Source organism: Leptidea sinapis, chromosome 16 (genome assembly GCF_905404315.1).
Source record: "Leptidea sinapis chromosome 16, ilLepSina1.1, whole genome shotgun sequence".
NCBI lineage: Eukaryota > Metazoa > Arthropoda > Insecta > Lepidoptera > Pieridae > Leptidea > Leptidea sinapis.
The window spans coordinates 13,694,324-13,710,371 of NC_066280.1; the positions used below are offsets into that span (position 1 = coordinate 13,694,324).

The following is a 16,048-nucleotide window of genomic DNA, read 5'->3' on the forward strand; positions in this document are numbered from 1 at the left end:
AATTCTGAAGTTTTCCGAATGACAAGCAGCCTTGCAAATAAACGCGGGAAACGTTATACCTTCGAATAAATCAATCATAAGCAAAATGTCTATTTGTAAACATTTTGCATTTTCTTGGTTTATGATACTTAATGCTAATTTTATTTGTAAGGCCGAAAAAGTTTTAAATTTGGAATAACGTTGCTTCGCGTTTATTAATAACACAGTATAGGTTAATATTGTCATCGTTGATTGATAATATTAGAATTTAACGGTCTTAAGTAGATTTTAATGCTTTAAGCTATTTGCAGTCATAAACCGTAACGCGACTCCTTCACACTCTCCAAAATAATAGTATTGATACACAAAGTGATCAAAATCGAGTACTTTTTCATAGATACGGAACCCAAAAATATTTCCGCATCTAAATTCAACAGAATAACTTCAACCACAAAATTCAATAAAAAGTCTTATGAAAGGTTTACATTGGCTGGACTAAGCTTCTGACTAAAAAGTATATCCAAGTAAACGCGATTACGTTGTTATGAGCGTCGGTTTGCGAGCGACCCAGTTTCTGTATTAGAATACGGCCGTACAGAGGACAAACGAATTGATTCTACACTTACTTACTTTACAATGTATGTCTACCGCCATTTATCTACATAAATAAATATCATCTTATACAGAATATAATGGTCGCTCAGAGGGCAATGGAGAGGGCTATGCTCGGAGTTTCCCTGCGAGATCGAATGAGGAACAGAAATGAGGAGATCCGTAGGAGAACCAAGGTAATCTACATAGTCCAAACGATTGCGAAAGTGGCAGTGGGCAGGGCACATAGTTCGACGGACAGATGGCCGTTGGGGCAGTAAAGCCCCCCACAAGATGGACCGACGATCTGGTCAAGATCGCCGGAATACGTTGGATGAGGGCAGCGCAGGACCGATCATCGTGGAAATCTTTGGAGGAGGCCTTTGTCCAGCACTGGACATCTTCCGGCAGATGATGATGATGACAGAATATATCACTACTTATACTAAAACAAAGTCCTCTGCCGCGTCTGTCTGTCTGTTCTTGACAAACTCAAAAACTACAACACCGATTTGAATGCTGTTTTCACTAAAGGCTAGCGTGGTTCTCGAGGAAGGTTTTAGTATATAATTTGTTTAGATTTAGTAAAGATTTTTATATACTTTAACGATATTTATTGGATGTGTCGGAAAAAAAGCCATCTGAGAGCTTTCTACGAAATCGCTGTCTAGACTTTGAGATATGACAAAATAATGTATGGTGGAATTATGTATCTTATATAGGTCTATAGAAAAGTCAAAGATAGCATATATCTATCTCTTAAGGATAACATACTATATCCATTTCAATATTTAAACAAATTGGTAATTATAAAGCGGTATAATAAAATCTGTTTACACAAAAACGATATTAATCCTTATCATTTTATTAATACATAATATTATAAAATCATTCAGAAATACGTTTTTGTTTCATTTGGAACTCATCAACTTTGATTACACATTTCCGATGGCTTTAAACTACATTATTCGCGAATAGTTACATGAATAGGGTTCCGTAGTCAAATGGCAAAAAACGGAACCCTTATTCGGATTCGTCATGTCTGTCTGCCTGTCCGTCCGTATGTCACAGACACTTTTTTCCAAAACTAATTATACTGTTGAAACTTGGTAAGCATGTATTCTGTGAAAAACAATAAATTTTGGGGGTTCCCCATACTTAGAACAGAAACTCAAAAATAATATTGAGGTTTCTAATATCATTTTTTTCAAAACTGATTAGTTTGCGCTACAGACACTTCCAAAGTGGTGAAAATTGTGCCCCTCCCCTCCTGTAATTTCTAAAATAATAGAATGATAAAACTATAAAAAATATATGATGTACATTACGATGCCACCGGTTTGAACGCGATCTAGTAAGTAGTTTTTTAATACGTCATAAATCGTATTATCAATAACTTAATTGAAAAAAAATACACTATTATTAAACATATATGAAAGTTACAACGAACTACAAGAACTTTTATATTCCGTTACTGCTACGGAACCCTTCATGGGCGAGTCCGAATCGCACTTGGCCGCTTTATATTATTTATTTATAACGACAGAACAGCGTCTGTCGGGTCAGCTAGTTTTAAATAAGGACAACAACAAGTGTCACGTTTTTACTATTCAACATGTAGCCGTCGTCCGTCTAGTCTGTCCCCAGACTATTTTTTACGTTTCATTTCACTGTTTCTCATTTACAATTTACAGTTTTTAGCCTCCCGCCGCCATGCCAGCGCTCATATAGCATTGTATTTACGCGATTTAGCCGTTTTAGGTTAGATTTTTTATTCGTTATTTTCTTGAAAACGGTGCATTGCCTTGTAATGAAAGTGGTAGCGTTATAATCGTGGATAAAAAACTCTATCAACAACAATATTAGTCTCTTATTCGTGCTACGGTATACTAAGTTTTAACCTGATTAAATAGAAACACTGGTACAAGTACCTGAAACAATATTATAATTTCTCCAAAACCTCTCTCGAAGAGCTAATAACGATTAGCTAAAACCTTGCTGTTAAAACAGCACAAGGCGTTATAATATTTTATTCCTTCTTACCGTTCCAAATGGCAAAAAACGGAACCCTTATAGATTCGTCACATCTGTCTGTCTGTCCGTGTATGTCACAGCGACTTTTTTCCAAAACTATAAGAACTATAGGTACCTACTACTGTTGAAACTTGGATATAGAAAGTTCTGGTTCTGTGAACCACATTAACATTTTCACACAAAAATAGAAAAACAACAATAAATTTGGGGGTGAAACTCAAAAAAAAATTTCATCAAACCCATACGTGTGGGGTGTATTTATGGATAGGTCTTCAAAAATGATATTTAGGTTTCTAATGTCATTTTTTTTACATAAACTGAATAGTAGGCGCGACTCGCGAGATACACTTCCAAAGTGGTAAAATGTGTCAACACCCCTCCCCCCTGTGACTTCTAAAATAAGAGAGATAAAACTACAAAAAAAATATGATGTACTATGATTACTAAAATGTGATTTTTTGAGTGAATTGAAAATTGATTTGAACGAGTTCTAGTAAGTAGTTTTTTTTAACACCTTTCATTCAATGTTACTTGCTGCTACGGAACCCATCATAGGCGAGGCCGACTCGCATTTGGCCGCCTTTAAAAAACATGACGCAGAATACGGAACAAAAGAATTTTGATCCACTAGATAATTATAATGATCCGGAAAGAGAGGACGGTAGCAGGCGGCGCGGTTCACAGAGCGCATACATTACCATAATAATTATGACACACTACGGCTAGCTAAAGCCGGCCATAGTTCACTGTTTCTCTATCTTACACTGAGATCTATAGACCGTACTTACACTTTGCTCAGACTTCGTTTACGTAAAACTTAGCTAAGTGTAAGCTTAGCGTAATCTTTGATTACGTTTTTAGTCATTTGACAGCTGAAATTATGCTGAGCTGAAGCTAGGACAGCCCAATGCAGTAGTAAAGTAGTAGTAGTAAAATGAACGGATTTTAATGGGGATTAATTACTTCATGGAGTGCAGTTTAGTCCAACTTGAGAGATAAGATAGTTTTTTAATGATTTTTATCTATATATATAAAAATGAATTGCAGTTCATTAGTCTCGCTAAAACTCGAGAACGGCTGGACCGATTTGGCTAATTTTGGTCTTGAATTATTTGTGGAAGTACAGGGAAGGTTTAAAAGGTGAATAAATGAGAACATGCTCGGAATTAAATAAAAACAACAAATTTGGTTTTCCTTTGATGCGTACCCCGTCGAATTTATTGACGCAACGGTTTGACAGTTATGCTGTGAAACAATTTTATTACAACAACAGGGTGCATTTTTAGGAAGCAATTCTTGATTTTATGATATATTATTGAGAAATTCATAAAAAAACACTATTTTATTTATTATATACAGAACAACGTCTGTCGGGTCAGCTAGTATCCAATATTTGTTTTGTATGGACATATTTTCTATGAGAGAATTTATTGACGCACGGTTTGACAGCTCTGCTGTGAAACAATTTGAATAATAACAGACATGAATGTTAACACGTTATTATAACAATTTTTCAATTTCTTGTTTGACAGTCTGTGTCTTTGTTTATTCCAGGTCCGAAACGGTTGAACCGATTATGACGTAACTATCGCCGGCACATAGTTCATGCTATAAGGAGTTGCTCAAGCTTAGTGGCTCAGAGTACCGCATTGTGTACAATATAATGATACTACACAGTACACTTGCAAACAGTTATGTAATGACGACGATTTGAACCCGTTCACAGGTCACTGAACTTGTCCGCTTCAAAATGAAGCTCGATGTATATGTAGAAAGTATCAAAGTCTGGTCAACTTTTGTGCAATTTTCAATTATTTGGAAAGAACACGAAAAAATTATATTTGTAATGATTTGATTTCACTTTACGAGCTCGATCATTAGATTTACAGTTTAGTTTTAAATGTATAACTCAACTAGCCGTTCCCGCCCACTTCGCTGAGCGAATTTTAAAAGGATATAAATTAATGAAGGAATTCGAAAAATAATAAGTCATAAACCATCTAGGATAAATTTCGCATCGAATGGTGGTAGTTTCATGTCGATACGATCAGTGGTTTAGGCTTGAAAGAGCATCAAACAAAGACCATGTTCATTATATATATATATATATATAAGATTTAAAAATATTAGTAGCAAGGAGTTTTAATACATAGAATAAGACCATTCTCCGATGCCAGGTTATCGTTACGTTCGGATACCCTGTATGTATGCCACTCAGAATTTTAGGCAAGAAATAAAAACTCTTAAACAGAGATTTCTATTTCCCACTTAAATATGGTTTCGTATGTTAAAATAACAAGACAATCTACAAACATAACAGAAATAAGTAGTTTTGTTGCGCACTCATACCTGTCTTCGGTATTAATATTATATTATTAAGTATGGTTCGGAGCCCTGGGTACTTAGATTACTACGCCAGTAATAAGTATCAGTTACTAAGCATAAGAACTCCTTCACCCAAATACTTTTACAACACTAAATCAATTAGTAGTAGGAGCATATTTCATAATAGCCTAAACACATAGTCGGATTGGTACGGATCGACCGTCGGACGGTTCGGTGTGCGTCTCGCACCTATTGGCCCGGTGTCGTATTCGGTGCTGTTAACACGGTGATAATAATAATTTTGTGGGATGGACAACGAGACATACCATGGAATACAGATTCGCTACCAGACCGCGTCCGATGGTTCGGCCGTACCAAATCCGATCATGTGTTTAGGTCATTATGAAATACGCTCGAAATGGTCATTATTATTTTGTACAGACACGATGATTCATCATTAGGTCATCGGAGAAACTTGTTTTGAGTGCTCAATGCCCGTTGTTGAATAATGGACTTCACAGCTGGTACTGGTAGCCTGACACATTCGTTTTGTGCGTAAAATGTGTTTGATTGACACCCACATCAAAAATTGAATGTTTTTTAGGAATTGTTACATTTTTTATCAACTTTGATTAACTTAGATATTTAATACAAAGTATTATTGTACAAATAAGGAAGTAACTCCGTCCATAAATAACATCTTTACGGCTTTGATGATGGATGCGTGCTCAGACCCGTTCGTCACAGGAAGGGACTCAGTGCTCTGTGAACGGCTGGATCACTTGGCGTTGCGTAGAGACGCTTCGTTGTGTGTCTTCTACCGCATTTATCACGGGGAGTGTTCCGAAGAGCTGTTTAACCTGATTCCTGCCGGCGCATTCCATCTTCGCACGACACGCCACAAGTTACGATATCATCCCCACCATCTGGATATGTGGCGGTCCTCCACAGTGCGGTTTTCAAGGAACTTTCTTCCTCGTAATACGAAGCTGTGGAATGAGCTTCCTTGTGCGGTGTTTCCGGGACGGTACGACATGGGTACCTTCAAAAAAAAGCGCGTACACCTTCCTTAAAGGCCGGCAACGCTCTTGTGATTCCTCTGGTGTTGCAAGAGAATGTGGGCGGCGGTGATCACTTAACACCAGGTGACCCGTACGCTCGTTTAAAAAAAAAAAAGAAAAAGTAGATCTGGATCACAAATAAACTCGTCGGTACTGCGCGTTAGCGGCGGGGGATTCATGGAAAGTCATCAAGTATGTATGCATCTCGCATTAACTCAAGGTCTTCGTAAAATCCTCAGTCATTATTGGTCAGCTTAAATTTATTATGATCATCTTTGGGAAAGCTGATATGGCGTCGTGATCTATCGCCCCACCAAACTCCACAAATGTGATCTGGATAGGCCACACTCTCTCAAGGGATTTCAACTATATGTACCGAATGGAACCCTCAAGGAAATTAAAAATGTGATCATGCATTGTATTCCAAGTTATTGAAGAGTTGGACATGAATGCTTGTCATTTACATGAGCATTTTTTTAATTTATTTTGTAGGATTATTTATTAAAATAAAGAAGGGTGACCCCTTCAAAATAAAGATGGTGTTTCACACATTTTGGGGTAAAATTAGATTTATGGTGAACATAGTGCCCCAGAGAACAGTCCACATACAGTTTTATTTCTACTAAGAGCAACGAAGATAGAGCTCTGTTGGATTATCTGGACAATCAATGGTTTATTGTTTATGATAATGATAGTGAAAAAATTATCAAGTGTAAAATAAAAACAACTTACTTGTTATATCATAGACAACAACAGCCACTGTAGAATCTCGTATATACGAGGGAATTAAGGACCGGAATCTCTCTTGGCCAGCTGTATCCCATAGTTGCAGCCGTACTGTGCGGTCCTCAAGGTACATTGTTTTGGACAAGAAGTCTATGCCAATGGTTGCCTATGTAAAGGATAAATTTGTTAAATACACATTAGGTTTGATGCAGTTCTTTTTTTTGGAAGGGAATGAATTACTGTAAGTGCTCTCTTAAAACACCAAAAGAAACGAACTGGACTGCCTCTTTGGTGGGACTATCTAATTTTCTATGTATAAGGAAAATGGATATCTATAAAAAAATATTAATAGTCTGTTTTAATAATTAATTTCTGTTCAGGTTCAAACTCTGATTGCGCGGCATGCCTCAGATTGGCACGATTTTGGAGCTTGTGCGAGGCTCTGTCAATGTGTATTATTTTAGATGTAGCAATATATTGCTTATAATTAGGATGATTTGAGTGAATGTATCAGAAAGCTATTGAAACAAGCTATAAGACCATGCAAAATAAATCATCTTATAAACAAAATAAGGGTCAGAACTTGCTGAGGGAGTAAGTTGCCGTAATGCAATTTCGGTTTTGGTGTATCTGAAAAATCTAGTGCCCTGGGACATTGCCGATTTGGGAAGGTTAAATAACAAAAATATTCAATAAAAATTGATACACAATTTTTTATGTCAAAAACTAGACACTAATATTATCATTATCTGATTGTGAGTTTAGACTATTAATGAACCAAAAACATTAAATAGCTATGAGAAAGCAATCAATCTGTGTGTATAAAACCAAGATAATTACTTAGACTGTATATTTTATTTAATTAACTTCACTTTATTTGTATACTTTGTGTTCTTATTTATTTATCTGATGTTTAGTACTTGAGACATTGTACTAGTAACAAAATAATCATCATAAAATGCATTACTAAATAAAAACATATTATAATATAATATTGCAATAATTTATCTTAAAATAAATTTATAAAAATGAATATCAAAGAAAATCAAATGTTATTTCTTATTATGAGATCTTTATCTAGGCTGAACTTACAAAATAATTTAATGATTAATAGGTAATAAAACTAACCTGATAAGTATTGTCGAAGCTGTCATACATAAACCTAGTGATAAGTGATGTCTTTCCCACTGAAAAACAAAACTTTCTTTATAAACTGAATAACATAATTTTATTAATTATAATGACAGTACGAATACAGACATTCGTCATAATCTCGAGACGTAGCACACATAAAGATTTTAAATTTTTACTAGAAGCTCATCATTTTCAATAAATTGAATGCCGGTATATAATGAAGTGCAATCAATGCATACTTAAAAAATGTAGGTCACAAATTCAATAAGTCTAGACGAATCTATATATCTACGTGTCGTGAATTTAAAAAGTATTAAAAATGTACGACTCACTTGTAAACTGTGAATGACTTACCACTCTGTTCACCTAGAAAAACCAATTTGAATTTGCGCAACGGGTTACCGAATTCACCAGATGCAGACATCGTGCTACTTTTAAATTATATTATTTAGTTAAAACTATAATTTCACAATTATTCTTATCACAGAAAACTACATGAACAATGACAGTTCAAGCCACTCCTGTGGCACACGAGCGCAGCGCCGCCACGTTATGAAAGACTGCTTGACACTGACAGCGACAGTATTGATTTTTTTAAATAAACTAGGCTGGGCTAGGGCCAAACTACATAGATATTAAATAAGTATTATACTTCCTCTATGTCGATATTAAACTATGTTATAAGTAATAATAACAGTGTACGTGCGTTGGCCAGTACATGTTATATTTTATAATAATAAATAACATAATTCGTTTCTTTTATATTGATCTTGACATATATTTTCTTAAATTACCTGCAATGCATGTTAAATTTTACTTTGCGCTTATAGGTTACTTACTAAATACTTATTATTTATCATCCTCCAAGCCACGAGGCTCAGCAATTTATTTTATGTCTATTTATAATTTATATAAATTGCTTACATAACTTAAATTGCTAACATTGCTTAAATTTAGTAAGTGTCAAAAATTTGCTCTTCATTTCGTACCGCGTCTATCACGCGAAGCACTCACAACAGCTGTTTTAGCTAATTCCTGATGCTGAATTCCATCACATGTCACAAAATCCAAGACAATCCTCAGCATCAACTGAAGAATAATTTTTTTCCATGTTATTTTCAAGTTGATATGACGTCAGAACCTTCCAAATAGCTCTTGCGTATTATAAGATGACAACGCTTTTGTGTCACTGTGCAGTCACATTTCTCTCATCGCTTCCGAAGCAGTGAATGATTTAATTGACATCAAATAGTATTTGAAAGGAATCTATTTTAAAAAATAAAAGCCTTTTATGTGATTCCACTGGAAGTGCAAGACAGCAGGAGCGGTCTTATATCACTTACCATCACATGGTACTCAGGCCCAAAATATACATTATAACCATAATGCAAAACAGCCAAATAAGTGTCGTTTTAGAGTACGAAACAGAAGATTATATGGCTTTTTCTGTATTATTAAAAGTAGCGGGAGGCATTAGCTATATTAGGTTTTTTTTATTCGGCGCAATACCGGCTTAGGTCTTATGATGAGAACGCCAATTTACGAAAATGTCAGAACTAGGGAGATTAGGGAGTAATTAGGTAGTTACGACATCGCGCCATGAAACCTATGCATGATAATAGGTAGAATAAAACAAAGCAATATTTTCTCGTTATATAATGTAATACAGGCAGATATAAATATTAACAAAAACTTTATGAAATAAATAGAGCACAGCTTTCATTGCTACTATGCCACTGTTTATTTGTACCGATTTCCAACATCAATAAGAATTTAAAATTAATACCGCCATCAACATTTTCATTTCACTTAATATAATGGTCAAAGATTTTGTAAAATAAAATTTGTATCATATTTGTGTAACATGGCACATTGATAAAATATTTCCGAACAAAGATACTTTAGTCGGGTAGATACCTACTTTCTATTGCGATGCAGCAATTTGCTCTATGCTTATAAAACAAAAAGGCAAAAAAAAACAATTGTTTCAATTATTTATATGACATGGTCATATTATTTGTACAGGTCATATGGTTGTAAGAAATGTAACATAAAAAGTATGCAGGCTTAGATTAAGGATTATCTGCCATCTGGATATCTGGATCTCCGCTGCCAAATACTGCAGGCGTAGTCGCAAAGTCGGCAACTAATACTACGCTCAAGTGGGCGTACTCGAGCCAGTTTCGCACAATGTGTGATATTGACGTGCCACATGTTCTGTTAAACTTTGCTAATATTTTAAACTAAAATGCCGGGTTGCGTGGCAAAACTTTGTAAAAATAATACTACAAGAAATAAGAAAGGCACTGGGATCACATATCATCAGTAAGTATTTTGTATTTTATTAATTTCACACGAAGCGTATGTTACAAAATTTTAAAGATGCCATTGAGTGGCAAGATCCGGCACTGAGCTCCAATCAGATACCACACTACCTAAGAACAATAGCTTTTTTATTACGGCAACAATTAGATGCTTGTGTGCGTGGCATCTTACCACGTGGCACCATTTCTGTTAATTAAATTACTATCTAAGTCAAAAACTAACATGACAGACATCAGTATGCCCATAAAATTGAGTAATTCATCAACTGTCCGCATGGAGCTGGTTTCACTATGATGGGATTATAATATCAGTGTGAGTTCCAACATACTCGTATTTCGTAAAATATCATATTTCGTAAGGAAATATGATATTTTTTTTTATAATTAGTATATATACAGTTTTTTTATGCAAGATTAGTTATTATGTTCATAATGGCTAAGAATAATCGCCACATAGGATGTTTGCACCACATACTATTAGATATCGGCGTGAAAGGACAACGAGATAAATGGTAATATAGGTAATATTTCATTTGAATTACAATAGCTTGTATGTTTATTTTCCGGTTAAAACTTAGTATCCCGTAGCACGAATATACGAGATAAAAATACTGTAATTGATAGAGCTTTAGTTCACAATTATAATGCTACCACTCTTATTACAAAGTAATGCACCGTTCCAGAGAAAAAATCATTATAACCTTACCTCAAATTACGACCTTTTTAAGGGTTTCTAAGGGGAGGAAAGAAAGGGACACGCTTACAATTATTAGTCTCTGGCACTAGCCGGCCGCAGCCGCGGCACACTATGCTCGGCTTGTGCGTTGTTTTAACTGTTCTAACATAACCTAACATAATCAATTTTTATAAATTGTAGTTTATAGAGCTGTGGTCCACAATTATAGTGCTACTAATCTTATTACAAGGTAGGTAATGCACAGTTTAGCAACTACGATAGAAACGGCATAAAAATTATGTTTTATCTATAGAAAATAAAATAAAAATGGTGGGTTCTAGTCTTTTTAGTCTTAAAATTAGTATTGATGAATCAGTCTAGTCTGTCCCATACTATTTTTTACGTTTAATTTTACTGTTTTTCATTTACAATTAACAGTTATTAGCGAGTTTTTTGCCTCCCAAAGCCATGCCAGCGCTCATGTACCGTTTTATTTACGTAATTTAGGCGTTTTAGTTTAGACTTTTTTTCGTTATTTTCTTGAAAATGGTGCATTACCATGTAATAAGATCGTGGTCGCATCGTGGACTAAAACTCTAACAACTACAATATTTTTTACCTCCTAATTCGTGCTACGGGATACTACCTAAGTCCAACCCTATTTTCTCAACGAATATAAATGTAACAAATTAATTTATATTTTTTTGAAATTATTCACATAGATTGCTTGTATGCCCAAAATATCTTTGGTTTTTAAATACATAATTAATGTTAGCTATAACAAAATAAAGATACATCCATAGGTATAACTTAATTTAAAACTAAAATTTAATGAGATTTAGTGAAAATCCCAACTATGTACAATAATTTAGTTTATTATTTTTTATAAATAAAATATATAATAAAATATGCAACACCTGATGGTTCTAGTCAAAATTATTGAAATATTAAATTGTTTTCAAAGTGAAAATCCTCATAAAATTATTTACTCAAATTATTGATCTATTTAAACATACCTTTTAAATGTATTGAAATTTAACACAAAAAATAACTGCATATATGGTGAAAAAAAAATGTCTTCTTACTCACCTGTGAACCATGCCTCATTATAGTACTTTTCGTTTAAAATCTTATTGGTCAACATCTTTTTGACTTTAGCAATTTAAATTATATCTTAAAAGTATAGAACTAAGGTGCATTCCGCCTTGGTGGGAACATATTTTCCTCAACAACAATAACACCGCATAACAAATCATACCCTGTACGGTTATACCGGAACACGAACAGGATTACGCATAGAGGAAAAAGCAGAGATATGAGAAAATTTTTCAAAAGTGAACGGAACAGTGCTATGCCAAATGTGAGTGGTGTTCCTGGGTATAGCAGCACAGTTTCTTTTGGCCTGCCTTCAACAGGTATAACAGCTGATGCAGTGACTACTCGTAAGCCAAGTAGTGCCTTGCCAGGGGTGGCACCACCCATGCGACCAACACTACTACTTAGACAAAATGCCTGAAACAGGTAAAATTGAGAATATTAGTGCCATAGAATATCCCCTGAGAGGGTAACTGAAAGAAGTCTGTTGATTGTATGCATGAATAAAAATACCTTTTTGTTATCAAATAATTTTAAAAATTACACACACACTTATAACAAGTATTAATTTTCTGGTGTAGTAGCTCCTAGCTTGAAAACCACAGTGGTACATCTTAGTATGAAATAAGGACATTTTCCGTATAGAATATAATAAAATTGGCTTCTACTTTAATAATAAATAGTATACAATTTTGTTTTTAATATTCCTGTCTTCCGATGCCTGGATATTTTATTAACAATTCACATTTCGAGACATATGTCAAAAGCAAAAACTTAGATAAATACCTAGGAACAATAGCTCTTTTATAACTTTAACTTTTAGATGCTTGTGTGAGTGGCATCTTGAGACTCAATGGCATCTTTCAAATTATGTAACATAGTGTTATTGACATTGAAATTATAAAATACAAAATAATTAATGATGATATGTGATCCCAGTGTCTTTTTTATTTCTAGAAGTATAATTTTTACAAAGTTTTACTACGCAACTCAGCATTTTAGTTTCAATTATTAGCAAAGTTTAACAGAAAATGTAGTATGTCAATGTCACACATTGTTCGTGACTACATCTATGGTTACTAGTTGGAATGCAGCGGAGACCAATCCTTAATCTAAGAACAAAAAATTATGAATGGCTTACCTCATAAATACATACAAGTATCCTATATATAATCTCTAAGAGGAGTATCTCGCTAGTTAATTCCATTGCAAACTTGTAGTCATCATAATTTTCACTGAATTTATACAAATCAAATTTCTCCAAATCACTGCAATAAATGATTTAATATAATTAATATTGACAATATTAACTATTTGTTTTATATATAAGAAGGGGGCAAACAGGCAAGGGGCTCATATGTGGCAGGAAGTGGTTAATCCATCTAAAACACCAGGGGTTAGGCTATGTGTTGCCAGACTTTAACACATTGATGGACAGTAACATTCACAGGCGTCTATGTAGATTAACGTGACGTCTGAGTTTTTACATGCATAAAATCTGTACACCGAAAGACGACCGATTTTCCATACTTTAATTAAGACGTTTATACTGTAACTACACAAGTTACGATATCATCCCCACCATCTGGATGTGTGGAGGTCCTCCACAGTGCGGTTTTCAAGGAGCTTTCTTCCTCGTACCACAAAGCTGTGGAATGAGCTTCCTTGTGCGGTGTTTCCGGGACGATACGACATGGGTACCTTCAAGAAAAGCGCGTACACCTTCCTTAAAGGCCGGCAACGCTATTGTGATTCCTCTGGTGTTGCAGGAGAGTGTGGCGGCGGTGATCACTTAACATCAGGTGACCCGTACGCTCGTTTGTCCTCCTATTCCATAAAAAAAAAAAAACTACACAATTTTAAATAATTCGCCAAAGAAAGTACCCTCCACGTTCATATTTAGATTTTTAAGGTCCCTTCCCTACGCACACTACGCTCATGGGCGTCATAGTTTCATACGATCAGTTGAGTAGTGTGCCCCTGCGGTGTTCCAGCATGTCGTTATATGTTTTCGCGCGCAATTTTTTTCTAACTAGTATGTACTGTTTGTTTTCAATGAAATTTTATTGTTTCATTGTGTAAAGTTCAGTTGAAAATCTAAACAACATATTTACGTTGGTAATGTTTGATGTCAAACCGAATTTTATTAGAAGAAAACGACTTCAAGACCTCCAAGAGTACATATCTGACGATCAGTATCCATCAACATGCCGAATCCATAAGTTCAGACAATGAAGCTCTTGCCAGACATACAAGATGTATATGACTGACTACAGCTGCTATATCATCTGGTGTGTCAACATGCTTTTCGCCTTGTGATGCAGATGACAATGCTAACAAAACTTCATATTTTGACTAGATTCTACTCAATGAACATCATGAAAATATTGAGGTCACATAAAATTTAATTGCCCTATAGACCTAATACAAGAATCTGTTCCATTGATTACTGGTGGACCTTTGAATGATGAAGAACCCCTGACATACCACTAGACCTCTCTGATCACGCAAACTCTGCCATTATTAGTCCAGGAGATCAGATACACATGTCATAGAGTGTTTAGTTTACTTTTAGTTTTGTGCTATTGTAATAACTATTATTTACTAATATTTGTGGTATCAATATAAATGGCTGGAACTTGAACCACCTTAGATTCACAGACAATCTAATCCTTCTAGAAAATGACTCCAAAAAACTATAAAAATGATCAAACAGCTAGCAGGGAGCAGTGAGGAGGAATTAGAGGAGGCCTTTACCAATAGGCATTCCAAAATTAGAGATATAATTTAGATTTTTATGCATTTTACTTATTATTAACATTTTTGTAAATTTTTGGAGAAATAATAGCTATTTTTATTTAATTTTATACAACTAAATGTGATTATGTTGTTTATTAAATATAACTACTTTTTGACTTATTTAATCTACTTTTAACTAGCATCCTATCACCAACAACACTGATGCTTGAAGACCTTAGTGCACAACACATAGTATTTTAGAAGCTGCAACCAGTGACATAGTACTGTCCACCAACATGTTAAGTTGGATCTTTAATTCAATATATTAGCATTTAAACCAGATGATGATCTTATTTTGTCATTATACATTAAATCTATACTTACATAATATCAAACATGTCCACAGCAACAAATGTAACAATGAGTTTCAATATGAAGAGAAGCATAAAGTCTATGAACTCTGCTAAAAGTCTCTTGTAAAGTGGTGGAATGATATACTCATACCCCCCATGTCTTTGTATAACTGAAAGAGAAAATAATACTATATCACTATTTATCTTTAAAAAGTTATTTTAAAATTACATGATTTCAATACATGCTGTTACTTTAAAAATTTATTTATACAAAAATGATAAAATCAAATACAATATATGATAAAGTTTTGCTATCTTTTTCAATATAAATATACTCAAAAATTTTTCTAAAACAAAACTTAAAGTACAAAATGATGCAACACTTGTATTTCCCTAGATTAGTGACTGACAAACAATACATTATTTAACTTCATAGTCCATACCTTCAGCTGGACTCAAGACTGTTGCTGGCACTTGCCCTTCTGGTACTGCCCGTTGAGCAAATGGCACTTGGAATGGAAATTGCTGCCCATGGAACTGGTAGTTATTGTTAAGCAATGGTACATTTGTTGGAGCATTTTGCATCCCCTGCAAACTGATCATGTAATATGGAAAACATGACGAAATACTTTGGTACATTTGCGCTTGTTGGATCCATAGTCTCAGCGCTTGAAAATATGCTTCTCGTTCTGAAGTCATCGGCCGATCACCAGCCCCTGTCTCGAAGGTTCGTTCATGAGAAGGTCCTGGTCTATCTGTTTCAGACATTTTTTATTTTTGTTGCTTCATGAAATTTGACAATGAATTTGTTAACTTTAAACAGAATTACGATATACTACGTTAATTTACGAAATATCCTACAAGCCACAGTATTTCACAGTACACAAACGACATACACGTCATTCAAAAAGTAAATAAATATCAAACTCAAAGATTTATTTACTTGTAAATATCTACCTTGTCGTTGTCAATAGTACATAGAGTAGGTAACTTCTAAACTCGTCAGTGAAC

General features: G+C 34.5%; 3 protein-coding genes across 4 annotated transcripts in view; 1 reads left to right on the top strand and 2 right to left on the bottom strand.

The window, feature by feature from the left end:
* The window catches only part of LOC126968648 (ras-related protein Rab6), a 32,549-nt gene extending 24,155 nt beyond the window's left edge, over positions 1-8,394 (bottom strand). For both annotated transcript variants that reach the window (XM_050813674.1, XM_050813675.1), the window contains exons 1-3: positions 8,205-8,394; positions 7,845-7,903; positions 6,723-6,882 (exon numbers count right to left, since the gene is read on the bottom strand). In XM_050813674.1, coding sequence (XP_050669631.1) covers positions 6,723-6,882; positions 7,845-7,903; positions 8,205-8,274 — 289 coding nt within the window. In that variant the 5' untranslated portion in view covers positions 8,275-8,394. The remainder of the gene's footprint in view (positions 1-6,722; positions 6,883-7,844; positions 7,904-8,204) is intronic.
* The window catches only part of LOC126968644 (beta-arrestin-1), a 294,282-nt gene that overhangs the window by 181,844 nt on the left and 96,390 nt on the right, over positions 1-16,048 (top strand). The gene's annotated exons all lie outside the window — the stretch shown is intronic.
* LOC126968646 (protein FAM8A1) lies at positions 9,492-15,957 on the bottom strand. Its single transcript, XM_050813670.1, has 4 exons — positions 15,481-15,957; positions 15,069-15,207; positions 13,087-13,213; positions 9,492-12,362 (listed from the first exon to the last, which is right to left on the bottom strand). Exons 1-4 carry the CDS (start codon positions 15,803-15,805, stop codon positions 12,039-12,041), a joined length of 915 nt encoding a protein of 304 aa, XP_050669627.1. The 5' UTR covers positions 15,806-15,957; the 3' UTR covers positions 9,492-12,038.

Coding starts and splice junctions, on each gene's coding strand:
- LOC126968646 (XM_050813670.1), bottom strand. CDS start 15,805: ATGTCTGAAACAGATAGACCAGGACCTTCTCATGAACGAACCTTCGAG. Junction 15,208..15,480: donor AGTCTTGAGTCCAGCTGAAG/GTATGGACTATG, acceptor TTTCTCTTTCAG/TTATACAAAGACATGGGGGG. Junction 12,363..13,086: donor TACTTGTATGTATTTATGAG/GTAAGCCATTCA, acceptor TACCTGTTTCAG/GCATTTTGTCTAAGTAGTAG.